The sequence below is a fragment of the Lampetra fluviatilis genome, chromosome 34 (assembly GCF_964198595.1).
Source record: "Lampetra fluviatilis chromosome 34, kcLamFluv1.1, whole genome shotgun sequence".
NCBI lineage: Eukaryota > Metazoa > Chordata > Hyperoartia > Petromyzontiformes > Petromyzontidae > Lampetra > Lampetra fluviatilis.
In genome coordinates, this window is record NC_136308.1 from 8,619,583 (window position 1) to 8,641,722 (window position 22,140).

Sequence of the window (22,140 nt, forward strand, 5' to 3'; positions counted from 1 at the left end):
CGCTATGCAATGCGGTTTTATTTTCTTCTCCCAGTTGCCTGTATCGATTGTAATGCATACCAATGATATTGAAATACTTTGGCTCCTGGAGCAAACAAAACTTTACACAGGTATTAAAACATTTAGTAAAAACAGGAATCTATTCTTGAATCATGACGAATTGTGAAAATTTATAAAATTGCTAGTGGTTAAGCATTACATTAAAGAAAATAGCCAACCATCTCAAGTACACTGAATTTTTTACGAGTATGGCTTTTTTACAATACTTATAAATCAGTTCATACTCGACAGATGTTCTAATACAATAACATCACTATTCAAAAACTATTTTGCATGTATGCTACATGTTTGTGGCTTCTAGCATAACTCAGTGCTCAAGGGCAATTGCAGAAATGCCATGACTCCACGTTTCTGTATTTAGATTTGCCCATTGTTTTCCCCATGCATACAAAGAGCAAAACACAATCAACACAGGAACATGTTTTAAACATTTATTAGAATTATATACAGTATGAATGCTCATCAACTGAATGGAAGTTTGTTCCACAAAGTTAGCATTACAGTAATGCAGTGAGCACATAAAAAGCCAGAAAATAATGGACTATGTCTACACGTTATTAACCTTCGAATCAAAAAGACCAAGATGTTTCTGCACGAATACTTTTCCAATGTTTAGTTTGAGTTCGTCTCAAGTCTGAGCCACAGGAAAGTTTTCTTTTGGCTCAAGTTGTCCAAATACATAACTTGCATACAATGCAGCCGAGTGGACTCTCTTCAAACAATCCACTATGCCCAGATTTTGTGCAGCCAAACACAAGTATGAGCATCGTATAAAGAAGAGTTTGTAAACGTCCTCATTCCTAGCAATTAATGTCATTTTCATGAAGGACAGCCGTAAAAATGCCTTAAACAACCCATAGTACCACCTTGTTTACATAACAATTTCTCTCCATGAATGCAATGCAAACCTTTCAATTTCAAAAATATTTAAAAGCCGTTTTTTCCTTATGCATAATCAATACTTTCAGCCATTGATTTCATGCATTAATGCCTCCCATAAACAATTCATATCCAACATTTAGATGCTAGAAAAAAGCCGTACATGTCTAGACACTTTGTTCATAAGTGGAGGAAAACACCACGTAAGCCGATCAAAAGTATGCCTGGATGTTGTGCGAGTGCTTAATTATGTTTATTCATCTGACATTTGAGCAAACATTTCCTTAAAAAATCCCACTGTTGTGTTGCTACAGGCCCGGGCAGGGCCATGCACTAGGCGTCTCCTGCTGGAGTGACTTGGCTGAGGCGTCATTTGGTCTGCGGGACCACAAGTGGCGGAGGGATGGAGGGAGTGAAGAACACGTGAAAGTTGGTGTGGGCCTTGATGGTCAAGCATTCACTGTTCCGTCTGGTGGGCATCCCCTACACCCGGAGCAACTCCCTGTCCTTTGTTGACGTCACTCACGCACACCCACTGGCCGTCCACAGACTCCTTCCACAGGCTCACCTGCAAATTTGGCACATCACATTCACACAGTTGAATTTAGTGCTGCAAGACAGTGCGGACAAAAATGCCAGAAGATATAATTTAGTCTGATATGCTAACAATCTCTGCTAGCATGTTAAATTATGTCTGGTTACATATCTAAGTAATATAATTACATGTGGTTTAGTATCTGCTTTGATTTATCAAATAACACATACGAATTGCTTGTAATGCTCTTTCATCCAAGTTATGCAAGAGTTAACTATGCAGTAATGCTACTACTCTAAAACCAAGCAAGCATCAGCTATTGTAGTGTAATAGAACAAAACAATACAAATCATGCTGTAGGTGTTTTAAACCACATGCTGCAAATTCACCTTGTTATCTCCACCAGAAACAGCCAGGATATTGCCAGTGATGGACCAGCTAACATGCCACACAACATCATTGAACTTGTGGAGGAGCTTGGGTGCCCAAGAGCTCTCGGACAAATCGTCACACGTCCAGATGAAAACGCGACCATCCTGTATGCAGTAGAGTGCATTGGAGGAAATTCAACAACATGCTCATTTGTTTCATGGAAACCTTGTTTTAAAAATTACTGTCATTCTGGTGACCATACTTTTGAGCATATGTAAAAAAACTCACCACATTCATCAGAGCCAGTGTCCAAAACATTCACCTTTTGTATGGCAGTGTCAATGACAAAGATAGTGATATACATTTGCTTCGTGTGTGTACACAATTACCAATGCATGTGTGCTTTGAGAAATTAAAGCATATATAGAGAATGCATAACTGATTCATTGCAAGCTACGAAGAACTGGACATCACCTGTGAGCAGCTGGCGATTGTGCTGACAGGGAGACCGATAGAGGGCGCCCACGCGACATCACGCACCCAATCGCTGTGTGCCTCCAGCTTCTGTTCCTCCTGCCACTGGCCATCCTCCTCTCTGAACAAATCAACACAGACAGAACAATTCCGTCATTGCAAGATATCTCTGCCGAAGAGGCATCACTCGATTATTGAGTCACACGCTGGGAAAACCTCATGGAAAACTTACTTCCAGATCTTTATGAGATTGTCGCAGCCCCCCGATACGAATCGACGAGTAAGCGCAGGTTTTTGGCCAGAAGGCTGATCCAATAAGCTCCCAGGAATGACTGCAGGAGCCCAGCTGACAGCATTGCACCCAATCTACAATCACAGTGGAATTTTGTTGTAATTTAATGACAGAATATGAGCACGGGGGCAAAAGAAGTTCAACATAAATTGTTTTAAAGCAATGTTTTTTTAAACAAACAACAGAATATAAGAACACTTGTCAGGTGCACATATCTTTACATGAAGTAAATGTGACTTACTGTGTGAGCATTGCTAACTTTCTTGGCCTCCCAGGTACCATCAGCCTGGCATGACAGCACTGAGATGCACCCATCGGAACTGCCACAGGCCAGAACCAGACCGAACTCATGGGGAGCCCACGATACAGAGTTCACTGAAAGTGGAAGACAAAGATACCACTCCATATTATTTAAAAGCATCTTGTTATACCATTGGAACCTCCTTTGCCAGTAGCAAAATATGATAATTGTTTTTTTCCCTTTTATCTGACAACAAAACTGACACCATTTTTACAAGGAGTCATGTTTGCATTTACCACAATACCTGCGGTCGGAATGTAAACAAAAAACACAACTCTGACAATGTATGCACTGTCCTTGAAATTGATTGGTCCACACCCAAGACAGCTTTTCTTAGAGCCTAGTATCACATGGTCTTGGACCAGATGATGCCAAAAGGCACCTTTTGGAATCAGTTTTATTGCCAGATAAAAGGGTAAAAAACCAATTACCATCTTGTTATACTTCAAAACCTTGAATTAGACCTCAGGTGGTACACAGGAGATTGGTTTTGTACTATATTCTTGATTTGATGAGAAGCCAGTGGAAGGTTTTTAGCATAGCCATATAAGCCATATAGCCATGCCTAACACGAAGGACAGCATATGACAAGTTGTTTTTAATATGTAGTATCATATTTACGGTCATCTGTACTACATCATTTATACCGTCTCAATGATATTATGACACCATCGTTCTCATCTGTACTGTCTGTCGTATGATTATGGTTAAGTGTGGGTGGCGGTGGCATATGGCAGTGGTGGAATTACCAGAGGAGTCGTGCCCGGCATACTCGTGCAGTTTATCCCATTTCCCATTTTCCTCTCGCCACACAATTACTTTGCGATCGTATGAACACGAGGCCAGCACGCTCCCAAACATAGGGTGTGACCACGCCACCTGCCACACCGGACCCTCATGTCTGCAGAAACAAAACCACAGAGGTGCAATAAAATCAACATGAATACAATGAGCTATTTTTTACCCAGGAAAGCCACTTTGAGTCTCAATACTATTCTTCGGAAAGATTCTGAATCGGAACATTTGGCTCTTTTAAAGGGGTATTTCATGAGTAAACTGAAGTGTCCCATGAAAAACAAAGAAGCTATCCTATACAATACAATTTAGATTTATAGTGTCTAAATGTGATCAAATATCAAGCTGCTCTACAAAAACAGTGGTCACATTAATTTTATAGTGAAGCAAAAACAGTGAGCATATTAATTTTCTAGTCTGTCATAGGACGAGGAATAAATAAATAAGCTTTTGTGGATAGACTTGGATATGGTTAGACAGTCAGTAGCATGCATGTGGGAGAAGAGAGTTCCAGGCAGAGGGTCTTGAGACCTCTAATTAAATGAAGGTTGACTGGGGGCTTCTAAAGACAACCTAAGTTACTGCAGTGGAGGGTGCACGGCAGGGGAGGTGGATACAGCAGAGGTCGCAACCGGGTACCCGATACCCGTACCCTACCCGATACCCGTACCCTACCCGATACCCGGCTATCCGTACCCGGCCGGGTACGGGTACCCGTTTGCGACTCTGGTGCGGCCGGGTACGGGTAGACCGTGAGTCACTGGTGAGTAACTGTTTGTCACATTTCTCAACGACTTGTCTCTTCTCACAATTCAAGTTCCTAGAATCAACCCACCCGCGCCTGCAACATGGCTTCATCCCAGAGGTCGCAATCAGGTACCCGATACCCGTACCCTACCCGTACCCGGCCGGGTACGGGTAGGGTACGGGTACGGCCGGGTACGGGTACCCGTTTGCGACCCTGGTGCGGCCGGGTACGGGTAAGGAATCAAAACCCGTTTGCGACCTCTGGGATAGAGTGAGGTTAAAGAAGAGGGGGAAACATGGAGCCTTCTCAAGTGAAATTGATCCAGAATTAAATTGGGAGTCAGTGGAGGGATCTTGATTTGGCCTCGTTTATGGGTGTGGGCACAAGAAATCTGGATTATCTGGAATTTTTAGTTAGGAATTTGGGGAAGCTGTAGTGGGAAATGTTATAATAGTTGTCGGGATATTATGAATGCATGGACGAGGGTATCAACTACTGTTTAAAAGTCTCCATATATTCACATCTGCCCACTTTGCAGCCCAGAGGGTTTGGCAGTTTCACAAATGTGTGATTCGCTGTGCCTCAAAAGTGCTGGATTAAAGTTGTGCACCACAACACTTAGAAGGAATGAGAAAATATGGAAAATGTTTTTGGAGATTGTTCAAGTGCTTACCCCCTGAGATCGGCAGCGAGGATTTGCCCTCCATTCTTGATGTCGAAGATTTTGACCGATCGGTCGGAAGAGCAAGTGGCAAGGCGGGTACCATAGTAATCCATCTGGGCGTCATGCTGACAGGGGACAAAAAGAGCTAACACAATCCACCGTACACTAAACTCACCAACATTTTTTTATAACAATGTGTGCGTGCAGGTACAAAACAGTTCGGTTATGATTATACGACAGCTGCCAATGGCGCAGACACACCAAAGATGTCATTAGACAACCACTGCTACTCACAATCATGTCCTCGTGAGAAGTATCAACGGTATTTATTACAGAAACCTGAAATTGAAAAAAAAATCATTAATGTCGGTGAGTATTCAATGAGCAGATTACAGCTTTCGTGTACGTGTTGAAAACCACACCCTATCTCGCCTCACCACCCCACATGGAATTCTGTCCCCTCTCTCGAACAGGTCTGACTTAATTTCAGTGAAATAATGATTCAAAAGTTATCAAGCACAGTTAAAACTGGGCAAACGGGTCTTGCGAAACTTAAGTTCACACAATCGCAGTATAGAAGACTGCAAGAATAACATATGTAATATGATTTTATTTATAGAAGATACAATTGATCTACATTTAAATAAGTGTCCTGCATAGGGATGTTTGTGCCAATTCCATTCATTAGTGATTGGCAAATGGAAGAAACCAGAGAAAACCAACGACTTTGTTTACACATTATTGACCTATACTGTACACGTTGCATTCATGAATATATTCAGCATTCTGTGACAGCACTTCACTATTAATATTTACTGTAATCATGCAATGCCTTATTACATCTATAAAACAAGTGTTTTCTATACTTCATACAAACGGTATACCTTAAAGCGAGTAAAAATCTGACAAGGTGGTGCGGCTGCCTTTTAATAACGCACTGCTCACACTCACAAGGCAGCCGCTTCACATCACACTCGATGGTCGATAAAACGCACGGACTAAATTGTCACGGGAAAAAAATGATCGTTCCGCATGATATCCGAGCGCTGTACAGCATACATTAGAGCATCTCACCACGCTTACCCGAGCGAGTAAACACTTGCAACTTAGTTAAAGCATTAATTGTATTATTAATGGATATTATTCCACGTGTCTCAGTGCGAGACGCTGTCAGGCGAGGCCTGCACACTCAATAAGCCTCCCGGTCGCTCAGGCAATCTCGTAAAAGCCTGCACCGATTTTAAACACAAATGTAACAAACAAAAAAACAACAACGTACGTACCATGACGATGCGAGGCGGCGCACGAAGAGCAATTAAAAGAATCACGTTGATGAGTTTAAATTAAAAAAGAATCGCCGGTACAGAGCTGCGAGTTGGGAGCAGAATCCGGATGAGCCGGGAATGGACGTGGCAGACCGGAAGCCCCGCTTCACATTTCCCAGTGCGGATAAGCGGCGCCGCTCCTCGTCCAATGAGCGCCGCGCTGTATGCGTATGCGCGCTATGAAATCGAGCGAGTGTGTTGCGAAATCGATGTTTATGCGTGTTGCGAAATCGTCTGCTGTTGTCACCTTGGCTCGAGTAATTATGAAGCATATTTTATATAATTTATTAAAGCACATTTATTATAACTTATCATAATAAATGTATTATAATTTATATTTTATATAATGAATTATAATAAATTACTTATTATAATAAAGTATAATAATAAATTATATTATAATACATTATAATCAATTTGCTGTTTCAGACTGTGTTATCGTTCAAGTGTGTGTTCCAAAAATTATATTAGTGTCGTTGCTATACATATTACTGTGCCTGATATGGGATTACATCCGTTGGTTGCGTTTTTCTTATGTTGTACTTGGTGGTGATGTATGATTCTGACACGTGTTTCGTTATGGGTGCAAACTTGTGTACTACTTTTTTTTATTTCAGTTTTCAGTTTCATGTATTTGGTATAGCCCTATGAACAATTCGGCTCTTGAATCGGGTGCAATCGCAACAAACAAAAAACATGAACAAGAATTGACTATGTGCAAACAGAAAAATCCAGGAAAAAACATCAAAAAAATATTCCAGAAAATAGCACCATACACCAACGCTCTGTGCAAAAATCCCAGTGGGATGCAAGTCAAACAACAACAACAACAACCACAAGACAACTTAGATTAAAGCCATCATTCTAACTCCGTACTACAACAAACAAACATGGACAAACCAAAAAAGTTTTCGAAATCACCTAAATAAAGCCATAAAAGCAATGGAACAGTGATCATGGGAACTATGGGGCTGGGTGGGGAGGGGTTGGTCACCCCGTGGTGCCCTTGTAAAACTCAACGTTTAACCTACTCACGCCGGCTTGTCCCCGCCCTCACAGTCGGGAATATTTGCGGAATACACCACGCCGCCGTTGACCCTGGCCATTGACCGAGCAACCCAACGCTCCTACCAGCTCCCTCCGCAGGAATGTGTTGTCTCCACCCATGTTGAGGACTCGGTCTTCCAAACCGACTGTTTCATCTCATCCATGATGTGTGCAACCAGCACCACACTGCCGGTCACAACAGCACACTTACTCACCAACTAAGGGGGCGTCCATAAATGACGTCACGCGATCTTGGACGATTTTTGACCCCCCCCCCCCCTCGTCACACGGCGTCACAAAAAGTCAGACCCCCCCTCAAATAAGACGTCACAAAGCTCTGCCCCCCCCCCCCCAAAAAAAATTTGAACATGCTTCAAATCGCTTTAAACTATTGTCATTGTAGCGCGTATTTAATGTGGCGCTGCACTCTGATGTTGTAGGAGAAAACATTTATTTAAAAAAGTCTATTTAATTAAGTAGAACGTGTTGTCTATATTTATTTAAAGTTACGTAATTTGATATGACGTCACATTTCTCAAACCCCCCCTCGTCACACATCGTCACAAATGTCTGACCCTCCCCCCCCCTAGGTGCGTGACGTCATTTATGGACGGCCCCTAACTCACCACACTGCAGGTCACAAACACTTACTCTATTCCCTTGCACTGCTCAACTTGGGAATTTCCACCTCCCATGGTCTCATCTCCCAACCTTGCTCAATTCAACTCTGATAATGCTCTATGGGAACCTCATTTGCCAGTAAAAATATGATAATTGGTTCTTTACCCTTCTATCTGGCAACAAAAAAAAAGGTGTCAGTTTTGTTGCCAGATAGAAGGGTAAAGAACCAATTATCTGATAATGCTGCTTGTTGCGGGCCGCTTGACGTTTTGGTTCAGCTGGTCACTGCTGGGATTACTACTGGACATCTGTGAAAAGAGCTTTACAGCTCATCGGATTCCTACGGTAGAAATACATATTCTCATTCCCGATTACACCATTGGCCCATACCCACTTAATAATTAAAGCTGTATCCCGTGGTCTATGATGCGAACTGAAACTCACAGCTTCCTTAGTCACGGAATCATTCCTAAACATCACGATTCCTCCTCTCCGTCCACCGGAATGAATCGACCAAGATAAAACTACAGGGTACAACAACCATCCTTGCAGTCACGAAAGCTTCAAATCTAGAACTAAATCCGTTTCACTTTATCCCACGCCGAAGCAGCGAGTTTCCAATTGGTCGGATCGATTCCATCGATTCCAACCGCACGAATCGAATCGTCGTACGCGCGTGTTGAAGCGAGCACTGGGCGCTAAAAAATATTCACTCGAGAAACGTTGCGAATGGATTGAATGAACGCGACACGTTGAAGGATCGAAGGAAGGAAGGAGTGGAATGACTCAAAGGCTCACCTTGGTTTAAACCATGGTGTTGCGATGGGTGTTGGGGCCGCTGAGCGTGGCCATGGCTGAGAAGGCTCGCTACAGGCGTGTGGAGAGGGCCCATGCGTTAGGCCTGCGTGGCTTCAAACACGCGTCCCATGCCATGCTCTACGCGCCCAGCGACGAGATGCTCTTCAGCCGCATCCCCTTGCGCTACGCCGTGCTGGTGAGAAGCCACGGGGGGCCCACTGGCATGGCCGTGGGCCAACCTCATGGTAACACTTCCATGGCCAAAAATGTTGATACTGCTACTGATGCTCCTGCTGTTATGGGGTGACTCATGCAGCCAGCAATGGCTGCAAAGTTTGGTCGTTACATGTTATGTAAAGGGTGTTTCAAAAAGTTGGACCCAATTTGAAAGATATGGCGATTTCAAATCTGTCCATCTTTTTAAATTTTAATCGCAGTTCCTATGATGACTGTTACATTGTTTTTATAGCTTTATTTTGAAAACGTTTTGGTTTAGCCATGTTTGTTTAAGTACAGAGTTAGCCTGATAACCTTAATCTAAATTGTCTTTTGGTTGTTGTTTGACTTGCATCCTACTGGGATTTTTGCACACAGCGTTGAAATACGGTGTTTTTTTCTGGAAGACTTTGCTATTTTTTCCTGGATTTCTCTGCGGCGTGTAGTCCCTTTAAGCTGTTTCTTGTTCATGTTTTAGTTTGTCGTGGTTGCACCCGAGTCAAGAGCCGCATGGCTCACAGGGTTATTTCTAGATTTGAAGCTTTCGTGACTGCAAGGATTCATATTCTTAGGGTTTTTTTCGGTAAAGTCACGTAGGTAAAAAATGTAAATTAATAAAAGTAAAATAAAAATCACGACGTTTCGGAGGCAACACAAGCTTCCGTCTTCAGGTGGAACCGTCACAGCACAAAAGCTGTATCAAGAGAAATTCCAAGAAAACAGTCCTTGTATATATACTGGTTGAGGGTGGGAGGAGACAAGGTAGGCCCTGAATATTATTATTGTGAGGTTCGGTGCGGCTGAAGCACGCTGTTAGGAATGAGCCTTTGTTGTGTAAACTAGGTGCGGATGTTGTAAAGGTGCGTGTAAAAGGGACTGAGCCTTTTGTTATGTACAGGGTTATACCTAATACATGAAACTGAAACAGGGGCACTCCCATGGCCGCGGCGACACTTGTTGTGGCTCATGAGAACACGGGCCAATCTCGTGGCCACCCACCACTTCCATGGACACGAGGACACGTGCAGTATAAACACGCGGCACTCGTGGTCCACGGGGACACTTTCATGGCGAGGCAGGGCCACGGGCAGGAGTCGGCAACCTGAAGCTCTCTAAAGACAGCTTCGTGATGTTGTTTATGAAAGACTATTCACATGCATGGCGGTTCTGGAAATGTATTGATTTTACCGGATTAGAAAAAAAACCTTTTTGTTATTTTGGTTGCCGACCCCTGGCAATGGGGGACACTTTAATGGCGAGGCACGGCCATGGGGACACTTTTCATGACAATTTGAACACTTGTATGTTCCAAGGGCGATGTTCATGGCCACTGACACATTCATGGATTTGTGGTCACATTCGTGAGCAAGGTCTGAACTCAGGGCACAGTCGTAACAATGGGCAGTTATGATAATAGGTTTTCCCCTTTTTTCTGGCAACAAAACAGGTGTTGAGATGTTGAAACACCAAACTGAAACCTTTTACAAGGAATCCTGTCTGCATTAACCACAATACTTGTGGTCAGAATGCAAACAAAAAACATACTCTGATAATATATGCATTGTCTTTGAAACTGATTGGTCCACACCAGAGACGGCTTTCTTTGGAGCCTAGTCTGAAACGGTGTTAGACCAGAGGATGCCAAAAGGTGACCAGATTCATCTGGTCTCTGGTCTAACATCTTTTGAGACTCGGTTCCAAAGAAAGCCGTACTGGCAATGGAGGTCCCATGATGTCTATTTGGATGTATAGCTTATGCCAATTTGACATAGTAAACACAGTTAAAACGTTCAAAAAAAACACCATACACAACATCTACAACACAATGTTATACGCAAGAATGTGCAAACAAGTTATTTTAAATAATGATGATTTAGTGATTATCTGGCGTTTTTGAAAACCCGGCATCCCCTTCCGCCAGATAATCGATGGTCTAACGTGCGTCCCCTGCTGTTGAGAGGGTCGGGATACGGGGGGTTTGGGGTTTAGGGGGTCTCGGGAAAATGCCACCGATGAAAATGAAGCCTTGTGTGGAGTGGTTTGTTAAATGGTGCTTCTGGGAAAGACAAAAGTTCTGAAATCGTCGTGCACAAACATTCCACTTTGAACCAGCAGATGGCGGTAGATATGCACCATGTTATTCACGTTATTTGCAATCACAATACATGTATTTAATATTACCAAAGGCCATAATTATATTTCATTATCAGAACAACCGCTGTACGCCTTTTGGTGTCCTCTGGTCTAACACCGTTATGAGACTAGGCTCAAAAGAAAGCTGTCTCTGGTGTGGACCAATCAGTTTCAAAGACTGCATATATTATCACAGTGTTTTTTTGTTTGCATTCTGACCACAAGTATTGTGGTTAAAGCAGACATGATTCCTTGTAAAAGGTTTCAGTTTGGTATTTTAACATCTCAACACCTGTTGCCAGAAAAAAAGAGGAAAAACCTATTCTCATATTTTGGTACTGGCAAAGGAGGTCCCATGATGAAATGGGCAGTTAAGTTATCACTCTATCGCTACTACCATCGTTTCTGTTCCATGAATGTCACTTGCTGATTCTGCCACCCATGTTTCAGGACTCAAACTACCCAGACTTGTATTCACCTACCATGGTGTGGGTAACAATACCTGGTTACATCTATTCCTGCTTCTTTCCCCATGCTCCACTTTCAAATTCCCTTAAATCAATTCTTTTTTTTACAGTTGCTTATGACCTTTCTCAAAACGTATTAACGCTCATACATTTTGTATGAGCGTTAACACGTTGCGTTAAATAACTGCGTACTTATGCATTAAATTATTGTATATTCACACTGTATTCATACGTTCACTAAACAAAACGTCTTTAAAAATATTGCTAAGTGTATATTTTGCTTCACTGTCATTTTGAGATTAATTTATTATCAGATTGTGAAAGATGGTAGAGGCTTTGTTGGGAGGTCTTCATCCAGTAGTGGATTCACCATGGCAGATGATCTGCGGATGCAAAGTTGTGCAACGTTTGTTTGAGATAATTTGTTGTTTCAGTGTATGCAGTCATTGGGAAATGCTTTTGGGTAATGTCTGACCATTGGGGCCCATATCATGGACGGATTTAGCCATGGAACACCTCATTTTGGTGAAATCTGGCTGTAGAATATCTTATTTGTGAAACATGGCCAGAATAAATGAATTATTTGTTAAATTATCGTCAATGTAATTTGGCTCCTATAATGGGTCATACATAGCCATAGAAAACGTCATGGGCAAAAGTTGGCAAAGGATTGACTCTAATGGTCCCAATGTTACTTAATGAACCAGGCAGGGCCATATTGATGGCTGACATGCAGCCTTTTTCAATTGGTAAAACCCAACCATGTTGCCACCCTTCATGGGAGATGCATCTATTACCACTTTGATGCCTGACACATGGCCATGGGCCATGCATTGTGAGCCAGGTCTCCTCATGGACAATATACTGATGTGTCAAGCAGGGCTACCTTTCATTGGCAAGACCCATTCATCAGTCACCCGTAATGGATGAGGCCAGGTCAGTTCTTATGAACAGCGTCTTTGTTTTACTTTGCCTTTTAGTCAGAGAAATTAAAGCATAGCTCTACACCCACAGCAACTCACGTGCAATTAAATTACTGAGCATTTAAGAGTCTGTTATTATCCAAGTTATGTGTCTGTGGAGGAGCTAGGTAAATTAAATGTGAGTTTATTTCGATCTAATAACCTGTCCCCAATGTATTATTTCCTCTCCCTGGCCCTCTCCCCATCTGCTATTTTGCAGTTTAAGCCATGACACCGGCACTTTAGAGGGCCCCGCTCGTACACACCGCACCACATCGTAGTCTTAATTACCACGTTTTACGATTATAACTCCAGATGCAGATGCGCTTTGACGGGACGCTGGGCTTCCCCGGCGGCTTCTTGGACCCAGGGGAGGCATGCCTGGAGGACGGCCTCAACCGTGAGCTGCAGGAGGAGGTGGGCTGCACCGTGCAGCTAACGGAGGCAGACTACCTGTGTTCGCACGTGTGCCAGCACCCGCGGCCCATCGTCAACCACCTGTACGCTCGTAAGCTCACGCTGACCGAGCTGCGGGCCTTAGAGGTGAGCGCCGTTCAGGCGCGGGACCATGGAGGAGAGGTATGTTCCTGACTGCCACATGGCCTACACACCTCTCAGTCTCACTGGCCTCTTCATTAAACGTGTAATAAAAACTTTATTTTTAAAAACATGTAACGTTTTTAAATGTAACCACATTCCACGCCGCTGTAAATTTAGGAGGACAACATGTGTATGTACTTATTTTACTTATTTATCCAGGGAAATCCCACCGAGTATTTCGACTCTTATTCAGGAAGGTCCTGCATTGGGACAATAACATGAATGGAACACTGCCTTCATGTTGGAGGATACTTGATTACCTGGAGAAAATCCACACATACCAGTATATATCAGTCGCAGCAAAGCACAGTTAGATGTAAACCGCTGCTGTGCTGTCATCTCCTGTCATCTCTCGAGAGACCTAGAGAGTGTGAAGTTTGAAGAAGGGGTAAGGGTGTTTTTTTTTAGAGCAGGGAATGTGGGGTAGAATGCACGGGCCAGATTGGAAATGTAGATAACATGAAGACACTTAATAGAGAGTTACACACAGAAGATGCAGTAATATGAAAAGGGGAAGGAAGGGTCTCAGCAGTGCAAATGTTTCGAGTAAGGGATTGCTATTCGAGACGACTGCAGAGAAGATTGACTTGCGTTTTTGACTGACGGTGTTTGAATGACAGCCTTAGTTGCTGGAGTGGAAGGCATGTTAAGATAAGTATATTGAGATGAGAGAGGGGTGAGATAGGTGGGGGTGAGTCCATGCAGGATCCTGACAATGTGTTTAATTAAAAAGCATTGGTGTGTGTGTGTGTGAATTTGGAGGACTTGTTTATTCAATGTATTACAACTTCGGTTATTCGGGAATCCATATTAAAAGATATCCAAGAAAGTAGTGGAGTGGCTATCGAATGCAGCTCGCTACCAGGTTGCGAGACGAGGCAGTGCACAATGAGGGTCTCTGCAGCACCTTGTGGGTCGTAAGGGTTTATTTGACCATACTTCACCACGCTGGCCAATGCAGGATCGTGAATGTGGGGAACACCACTTAGTGCTGCAGCCTATAATAATAACCTGTTGTGCATGGTGGTCACCCAATCCAAGCATCAAATCAGGTTTAACTAAGCTTGGCTTCTCAGGTCTGACTGAGACAGGTACATTCCAGAAGATTTAGTCGCACAGAGGAAGTACTATGGGTACATTTGCTCCCGCTGCAATTGCAAAGGTGTACTCTTTGGTTTTTTCGGTAAAGTCACGTAGGTAAAAAAAAAGAAAACAACTAAATTAAATCACGACGTTTCGGGCGCAGCACAAGCGTTCTTCTTCAGGTGGCCTTCGCTACGTTGTCCCCACCTGAAGGAGGATGCTTGTGTTGCACCCGAAACGTCGTGATTTAATTTAGTTGTTTTCGTTTCTTTTATTAGATTTTTTTACCTACGTGACTTTACCGAAAAAACCAAAGAGCATGAATCCTTGCAGTCACGAAAGCTTCAAATCTAGAATGCAAGGGTGTACTTTTTTCCTTTACTTATTATTAAAGGGAAGCGCATTGCCTTCCAGGTGCTGGGGATGGTGAGGGTGCCTCTGTACACCCTCCGCGGGGGGCGAGGCGGGCTGCCCCTATTCCTGAGGAACCGCTTCATCGGCAACGCACGTGACCAGCTCCTCTACGCCCTGCGCAAGCTCGGCATCTTGACTCCCGAGGAGCTGCAGGCTGCCGAGAATACCAGCAGAGCCAATTGAGCCGCTTGGGACGGAACACCTCCTCCCACAATGCCGCCCGCTCACGTTGACGAGTGTGCGTTACCACGTTGCGTTAAATAGCTGCGTAAATATGCTTTAAATTATTGTATATTCACACTGTATTCATACGTGCACTAAACAAAAAGTCTTTCAAAATATTGAAAGTGTATATTTTGCTTCACTGTCATTTTGAGATTAATTCATTGTCAGATTGTGAAAGATTGTAGAGGCTTTGTTGGGAGGTCTTAATCCAGCAGTGGATTCACCATGGCAGATGATCTGCGGATGCAAAGTTGTGCAACGTTTGAGATCATTTGTTGTTTCAGTTTATGCAGTCATGTAAATTCATCGTTCGTTATGGTTTAAAATATGGCTAAACGAAGGCCTTCCCCCATACATTCGCAATCTCTTGGGTATTACGTGATGCCGCAATCCACTGCACTCCTGCAGATGAACGAATCTCATGGCTCCATCTCCTCAGAGGTTATCCTCTCGGGCACGCTCTCTCCTCGGGCTGCCAATCCATCGCCAGCCTTGTTCATCAGCGGTTATCCCTTCTTGCGATGCATCCTGCCCAAGCCAACATGGTTTTTAAGTCAATAAGATTTGTTCCAGAATTTGTTCTAGAATTTTTTTCCGTGATCCATGTACTCTTCTTTGCATTACCCAGAGTAATTTCAAGTGAGCACTTTTTTTTTTACGTTTGTTTATTCACGATCCGTGTTTCCTGATCCATATGTCAAAGCTGGCAATATGCAGTCATTGAAACCATCTTCAAGAATTTTGCCATTGTTGTATTCCACAATCCATGTTTGATGTTCATTGTGAAATTACTTGTGAACAGACTGCTTGAATTAACCTCTTGACAACAGTTATAATGTCTCTTTTTTGCTCAAACTCAACAGGCACTTAATAGCTGAAGTTGATGGCACATTTTTGGAAACGTCTTTAATAGACCAGAGTGTTTGCTTGCTGTAAAAAGTGCTAAATGTATTGTAAACACGAGTGTGTTTCCTTGTAAGCCTCTCGACGTTTGATTTTGCCTTAACCAAACCCCTGATGGTTGTGTAATTAATGTCAGCAGAAATAAAGCAGTGCAAAGTCACGTTGCAATTGTATAGTACTTTATTTTTAGGAGTGCCTTCCAGACATGTAAAACAATCGGGTTTACAAAGTAATAGAATATTTATGCGACGTGGGTATTTATGCCTCGGTAAAAACAAATACCAGGTTTCTTTTTTTAATTAACATCTGTAATGCTTTTTTTTAATTACTGCACAGCAAATAAAACGCATGGGAAGTCCGATGACGCCGATCCGACAATAAACATTGCGTTCTGCATTGAAGTAAGCGTCCTCGTTACTTGTTTGGTCCTTGTAGGAAAGGCAGTTCTGGCAACTGGCTCACAACAATTGTACAGCGGCGATGGACCTTCGCGATTTCCGCCACCGCTCCGACTCCTGCGCACGGCTCCGCTCGGCTAGTCTGGAACGTGGTCGAAACTCACGGTCCACTGGCAAACGATAACAAGCCGGTAAAGTGCCACACAACCACGCCAAACCTGGCCCTTTAAATAAAAACAGCGGGCAGCAGTTCTTCATAACAAAACCTGACTGTAAGCCGCACCGCTAAGAGGCTGCGTGTGTGGCTCCTCGCGGGAGGTCACTTGTGGCAAGCCTTGGCTCCCCAGGGGGTGACCGTGGGGGGGGGGGGGGAGTTGTTTGGGGGAAGGGAGGAGTTGGGGTCTAGCAAAGAGTCAGGGGACTGAACAAACACAGCAGGGGGTAAAGTCTGATGCTCTCCCTGGCACATTCCACATAAACCTCCTGATCTCACCTAAGTAGGTGGATTGTTGGGGAAGAGGGCAGAGGAGTGGAAGGGATACCCAGGGCAAGGGATGGGAGAGGGTATTGAGCTTATCATTTGGATTGGTTGCCAGCGACGAAAATCGCCTCCCTTGTGTGCCTCCCTTGGGGCAGAAAGCATGTGCAAGAAGAATACAGTGCAAATTAGAAGCGTGCAGCGAAGAGGGCTGGACCTGACGGTCCTCCGGCGAGCTAATTGCTTAGAGCCGCGCTGGGTCACTCGTCCACACAGCCGAGAGGAGAAGGAGTAGCGACAAGAGGTGGCCACAATGCATCCTGGAACAACAATGCTGAGCAACGCAAAGTGGTAAGCGGAAAACACAGTTACATAATTACAATATTTACAACGGTATATTTAAAGTGATCCGTTTATAAATTGCCCATTGATTTCGAATGATCCTCTTTTCCCCAACGATTGAGTGAATATTGTGGAAATGGCTCCATATCTGACAAGAGGATAGTTTCAAGATTTAAATGTGCATCGAGATCGGGGGGGGGAGACGTGTCGAAGCTTCGAATTAAAATGTTACTTTTCCTACAAAAATTTGTCCTCATCATTTTAGTGGGACATCCACAAATGGATCGTATGCAATGAAACGCAATTTTAATTGCATCGTCTAATTACGGTCGATACCACTATAGTGCGCAGCAGACACGCGTACAATGGCGGTGTTAAGCGAATTAAAATTTGAATGTTTCATATTTTCTCGAGGCGAACGGCTCAGCGTCTGCATGTGAGCGGAAGAGGCGTCCACGCGCATGTTCGGCTGCCTCCCATCGAGCCACTCAATGGGGCTACGGCTGCGAGCACCGTCCCAGTGGAAACATCGGCCTGTGGAACCTACAGCAGGTAATGGTGCATGGTGAATTCAGGCTTCATTGTTTTAAAAAATATACATGTTTTCGTCAATTTGCCCCGAACGCTATCCCGATTGTGCAATTGACGTCACATCGTGAGACTGAGAATCACATCGCTCTCCTTCGTGGTGTTAGAGGCCAGCCCACAGAAGCGGATCTCGCATCGCTACCTCTGAGATTCCTTCAAGTAACCTCTGGTCCACAGAGTTGAGGGCAACACTCTCCCACCCGCTCTGCACATGAGAACAACATTTGTCACAGCGCTCAGGGCTCACCCTCAAGCAACGTACGCAGCACAGCCCATATCAATGTCATCTAAAACAACAATTACACATTCAAGGCTCAGGGGAGCAGAGGGCAGCGCAGCAAAATCCATCACTGTGCGGAATGTGTTTGATTTCGCTAGATCTCTGAAGCCGAGTAGGCTTGAGCCTGGATAGTGCTTCAATGGGTGACCACTGTTGGGGCTATGTGGTGGGCAGCAGAGGGCAGTGCAGGAAAATAAATAGTTACACTCATGCGTCTGTGCTCCGATGTCTATGCTATCCACCTTTACCAACCTACACTGGCCAGCTTGGTAAAGTATGGTCATATAACCTCCCCACGATCCGAACGGCATGGGAAAGCCCTTATCCAGCAGTGGCTTGACAACACCTTCATTCGTATGTTTGGCCAGTTTCTTTCCGGCAATGTTTTTTTTTCTTCTTCCATGTGGCAGAAAACCGCAATACCGAGTCAAAAGCTATCCGCACGAGAGATTAACACTCAGAAGGTCTGCACAGATGGGTTTATGAACTCACATGCTGCACTGCCATCTCCTGGCCACGTTGCTGCCCAGAGATTTGGGAGTTAATTTGCAAGGCTTCGCAGGTCTGCCAACCATTGCCCCCAAAGTGCTTGTTCACAAGTGTGTGCCAAAGGCGGCCGGGCGTAGTGTTGGCTACCCACCCCCACGTGTGCCGTGCCAGCCTTCATAGGTGCTCGCTAACAGCACTTGCCTCTACAGTCTGGTACAGGCTACACGGGGGATCTTTGCCACCTGTGGGGAGCGGTAGCGCAGCAGTTAGCGCGCTGCGTTACGAACCCGGCGACCTGAGTTCAATTCCCGCTCGTGGCCAACAACAGTTACGATTATTTTAACCGGTCGTGGGCCTCCTCTAGAACGACCCAGCCATAAACGAGTACTTGGTGTGGTGTGTAAACATCACCACGAGGGAGACAAAGGCAACCGGGTGTGGTGTTGGTAATCCACCCCCTCGCGTGCCTTGTCGGCCTTCATAGGGGCTCGCTAACAGCACTTGCCCCAACAGCCTGTTCAGACTACACGGGGGGATTCTAGATTTGAAGCTTTCGTGACTGCAAGAATTCATACTCTTAGGTTTTTTCGGTAAAGTCACGTAGGTAAAAAAAATAAAATAAATATAATAAATTACGACGTTTCGGAGGCAACACAAGTTTCCGTCTTCAGGTGGAACCGTCACAGCACGATTGCTGTATCAAGTAAATTGTGCTGTGACAGTTCCACCTGAAGACAGAAGCTTGTGTTGCCTCCGAAACGTCGTGATTCATTATTTTATTTCTGTTATTTGTTTTCTATTATTTCTTATAATGAATTTTTATTATGTATTTATTTTCCCCTACATGACTTTACCGAAAAAACCTAAGAGTACCCGGGCGGATGTTTGTCTTTTTTTTGCCACCACACATGGATGGAAGAGTGCTGTTGCAATGCAATGGGAGCATGTGCAGCCTCCAGCAAGAAATTATCTGTGAGCTGCATCATTACTCGTTGTGAGATAACGTCTCCGATAAGGTGTTCTGCTACAGAATGGTTGTGATCACTAATACATTTGGTTGGTGTCGAACCCCCTTTAAGAGAGCAATTAGCTCCCGTTTCAAGCAACAACATTCAGACAACTTGGCCCATAGCCCAGGGCAGAGCAATTGCATTGTACGTAACATGGGATTAGGGGTCAATACTTTACATGTGCAAATCAAATTAGCAAATGCAGGCCCTTAGCATTTTTTAGTTACACACTACATTACTTTCACATCTGTTTATAATTGAGAATGTTGAAATGCTCTCTCTGCCTTTTAAAGGGCGGGATTTTTCCGAGCACGGAGTCTGTCGCATTCCGAAGACCGCCGGGGGACTGGAGGACGAGACGCGTGCTCGAGCAATGAACGGGAGGCGCTGCTTAAGTCAAAAACTGTTTTAGACTTGACCAAAGGCAATGGCAAACCCTTGCAAGCTCGCGACCGTTTTCAAGCCATAGCAATGAAAACCATCAGTCAAAAGACGAAATGTTTATCAGGTAACCACGACGCGTGCCTCCACATGCACGTCAACAGCACTTCACCCAGCATTCCCAGGAAGATGACAGCACGCAAAATATCAGCGAGGTCAGGTCCGAGCAATGACGAGCCCTCGGGAAGAGCTCCCCTGACGAACAGCGCTGCCACAATTCCTGCTCATAACTCCTCCACCGACCTTGACACTCTCGACGCAGCCAGGCCAAATGGAACACGAGTGGAGTCCACGGGGAGCCACGGCTCGCTTACAGAACACACGGACGAAGGAACGGCAACGCGCGGAGCTGACGTGCGTACGAGGCGCTCCGTGAAAAAGCCCCTCAAATCCTCCCTGAAGAAGTCCTTCGACTGGAAGGCCCATTCCTTGAAGGGCGACAAAAGCTCGGCCAAACGGTGGGGCGGCGCGGCCGAAGGGCAGCGCGGGCGCGTCGAGGGCGGCGCCGAGCAGCGTCCCCGACACACATTCACGGAGCGTGGGCAGTGCAGCCCGTGCTCCCCCTCCAGGCGCCAACGCGACGACGCCACGCCGGCTTGCCGGGCGCACGGCGGCGCTCGGCAGCCCGGCGGGACGCGCCGCCCGTGCTCGCTTCGCGTGGCTCGCAGCGTCGCCAGCGCGGGCGAGGCGTCCCCGAGGGAGGACGGGAATTGCCGCAACGGAGGCCGTCTCCCGAGCGGGTGCCCAAGCCCCGACGTGAACGCTAACGGGGCCGCGGGGTGCGGGCCGGCGGCGGCGCGACCTTCGCGAGGCGTGCGCGGGGAGTTGGTTCTACACGAGCCGGGAGAGTTCGCCGGCGTGCCGGTGCCCAGGATAACGATGACGTGCGCAACTCCGCCGCCAGTGCTCTCGGCCACGGGGGACGGCGAGTTTGCCGGGCAGTAGGGTACCGTGTCATCCAGCGCTCGACGTGGATACGAATTTTGACCGGTCGGTGCGTTTTACGCGCTGAATGTTTTTTTTGATGTGGAAGATGAAAGTGGCCATGGAGAAGCTTGAAATGGGTTCTTGTGGTCACGACGCACGTGTAAAACCGCGCGTGTAAGAATAATAATTTATTTACGGTTTGTATATGGTGTATGTGTGGTTGGGTCACGTGTCCCCCCGCAGTCGGCTCTGGTAATGAGATTCCATATGCCCTGCGATGGAAAAAATGCATCGATTCTTGAATCCAATTGTGAACACGGATCATTCAAATGGATCGAGTCATCAACTACAATCAAGAACATTTTATCAATTTGCTACGCGAGTGAGGGGGGAGAGGGGCGGGAGTGGTAGAGGGTGAATTATTACCCTACTTAAACAAAACTGGTTTTACGAATTCTAAAAAGCCAAGTGTTTTTATTTACAATGCTACAAGCTGAGATCACTTCCGTGAATAGGTTGGCAACAATGCATGCAGTATACTGAAGTGGATAAGAACCATGAAAGCCGAACTCTCGTTCGTAACAGAGTACAATATCTATACATTTATATATCTCTCATATACCATGCCCTGTGACCAAGCAGAATTGAAATGTTGCCTCAATGTCCCCCTATGATATATATGTAATATACTCTTTCCCCAAACTGCAAAAATAAACGTCATGCAGCATGTTACTGTATATGTAAACATATAATTACACACCGATTCCACTGTGTAAACAACAAGGTGCTCTGCTTAACAGGTTCAATTTCAAAGATAGGAAGCCATGCTGACATCACCGGAGTCGCAAAGCAAGAAGCTCATGCATGTCCAATTCACGCGGAAGAAAAACGTGACATCGTTCACACTAAACGAGCAGATTCGTCATCTACGTGCAAGCGCTGACTAACCACACACTGCCACAAGTCGAGTTTTTTCCACTGGAACATCAGACTCGAGCCACCATGGGGCCATAACGGTACGGGTGATTTTTTTCCCCCCCCTGGCTTATTTGCCATACCGAGCCAGAACCGAACCACAATACGTCGGCCTCGCAAAACGCCCTTCATCTGGCTGGGGTGCCAAGCAGAGCCAGGGTGGGACTAATGTGTCCATTGGCTCTGATGTCACTGTGAGGACACAGCGTCACCGCATCATCGAAAATATTAACTATTTAAAATTAAACTATATATTTATTTTACCAGGTGAGGCCCATTGAGCTACATAGCTTTTTTT

At 45.0% G+C, this 22,140-nt stretch overlaps 2 protein-coding genes across 3 annotated transcripts; one reads left to right on the forward strand and one right to left on the reverse strand.

The window, feature by feature from the left end:
- Positions 1-477: 477 nt before the first annotated feature.
- On the reverse strand, positions 478-6,561 carry SEC13 (SEC13 homolog, nuclear pore and COPII component). Its single transcript, XM_078872454.1, has 9 exons — positions 6,404-6,561; positions 5,415-5,459; positions 5,130-5,245; positions 3,663-3,814; positions 2,854-2,987; positions 2,553-2,686; positions 2,321-2,441; positions 1,864-2,010; positions 478-1,507 (listed from the first exon to the last, which is right to left on the reverse strand). The coding sequence occupies exons 1-9, from the start codon at positions 6,404-6,406 to the stop codon at positions 1,397-1,399; spliced, it is 963 nt and encodes a 320-aa protein (XP_078728580.1). The 5' UTR covers positions 6,407-6,561; the 3' UTR covers positions 478-1,396.
- Positions 6,562-8,764: 2,203 nt separating this feature from the next.
- LOC144944352 (U8 snoRNA-decapping enzyme-like) lies at positions 8,765-19,107 on the forward strand. Of its 2 annotated transcripts, XR_013639575.1 has the most exons (4): positions 8,765-9,107; positions 13,005-13,268; positions 14,787-17,141; positions 17,547-19,107. XR_013639575.1 is itself a non-coding variant. In XM_078872455.1 (3 exons), the coding sequence occupies exons 1-3, from the start codon at positions 8,925-8,927 to the stop codon at positions 14,967-14,969; spliced, it is 630 nt and encodes a 209-aa protein (XP_078728581.1). In that variant the 5' UTR covers positions 8,765-8,924; the 3' UTR covers positions 14,970-17,455. The 2 variants fall into 2 exon arrangements, 1 of the variants encoding a protein (XP_078728581.1); XM_078872455.1 differs by lacking the exon at positions 17,547-19,107 and having other exon boundaries at positions 14,787-17,455.
- Positions 19,108-22,140: the final 3,033 nt, after the last annotated feature.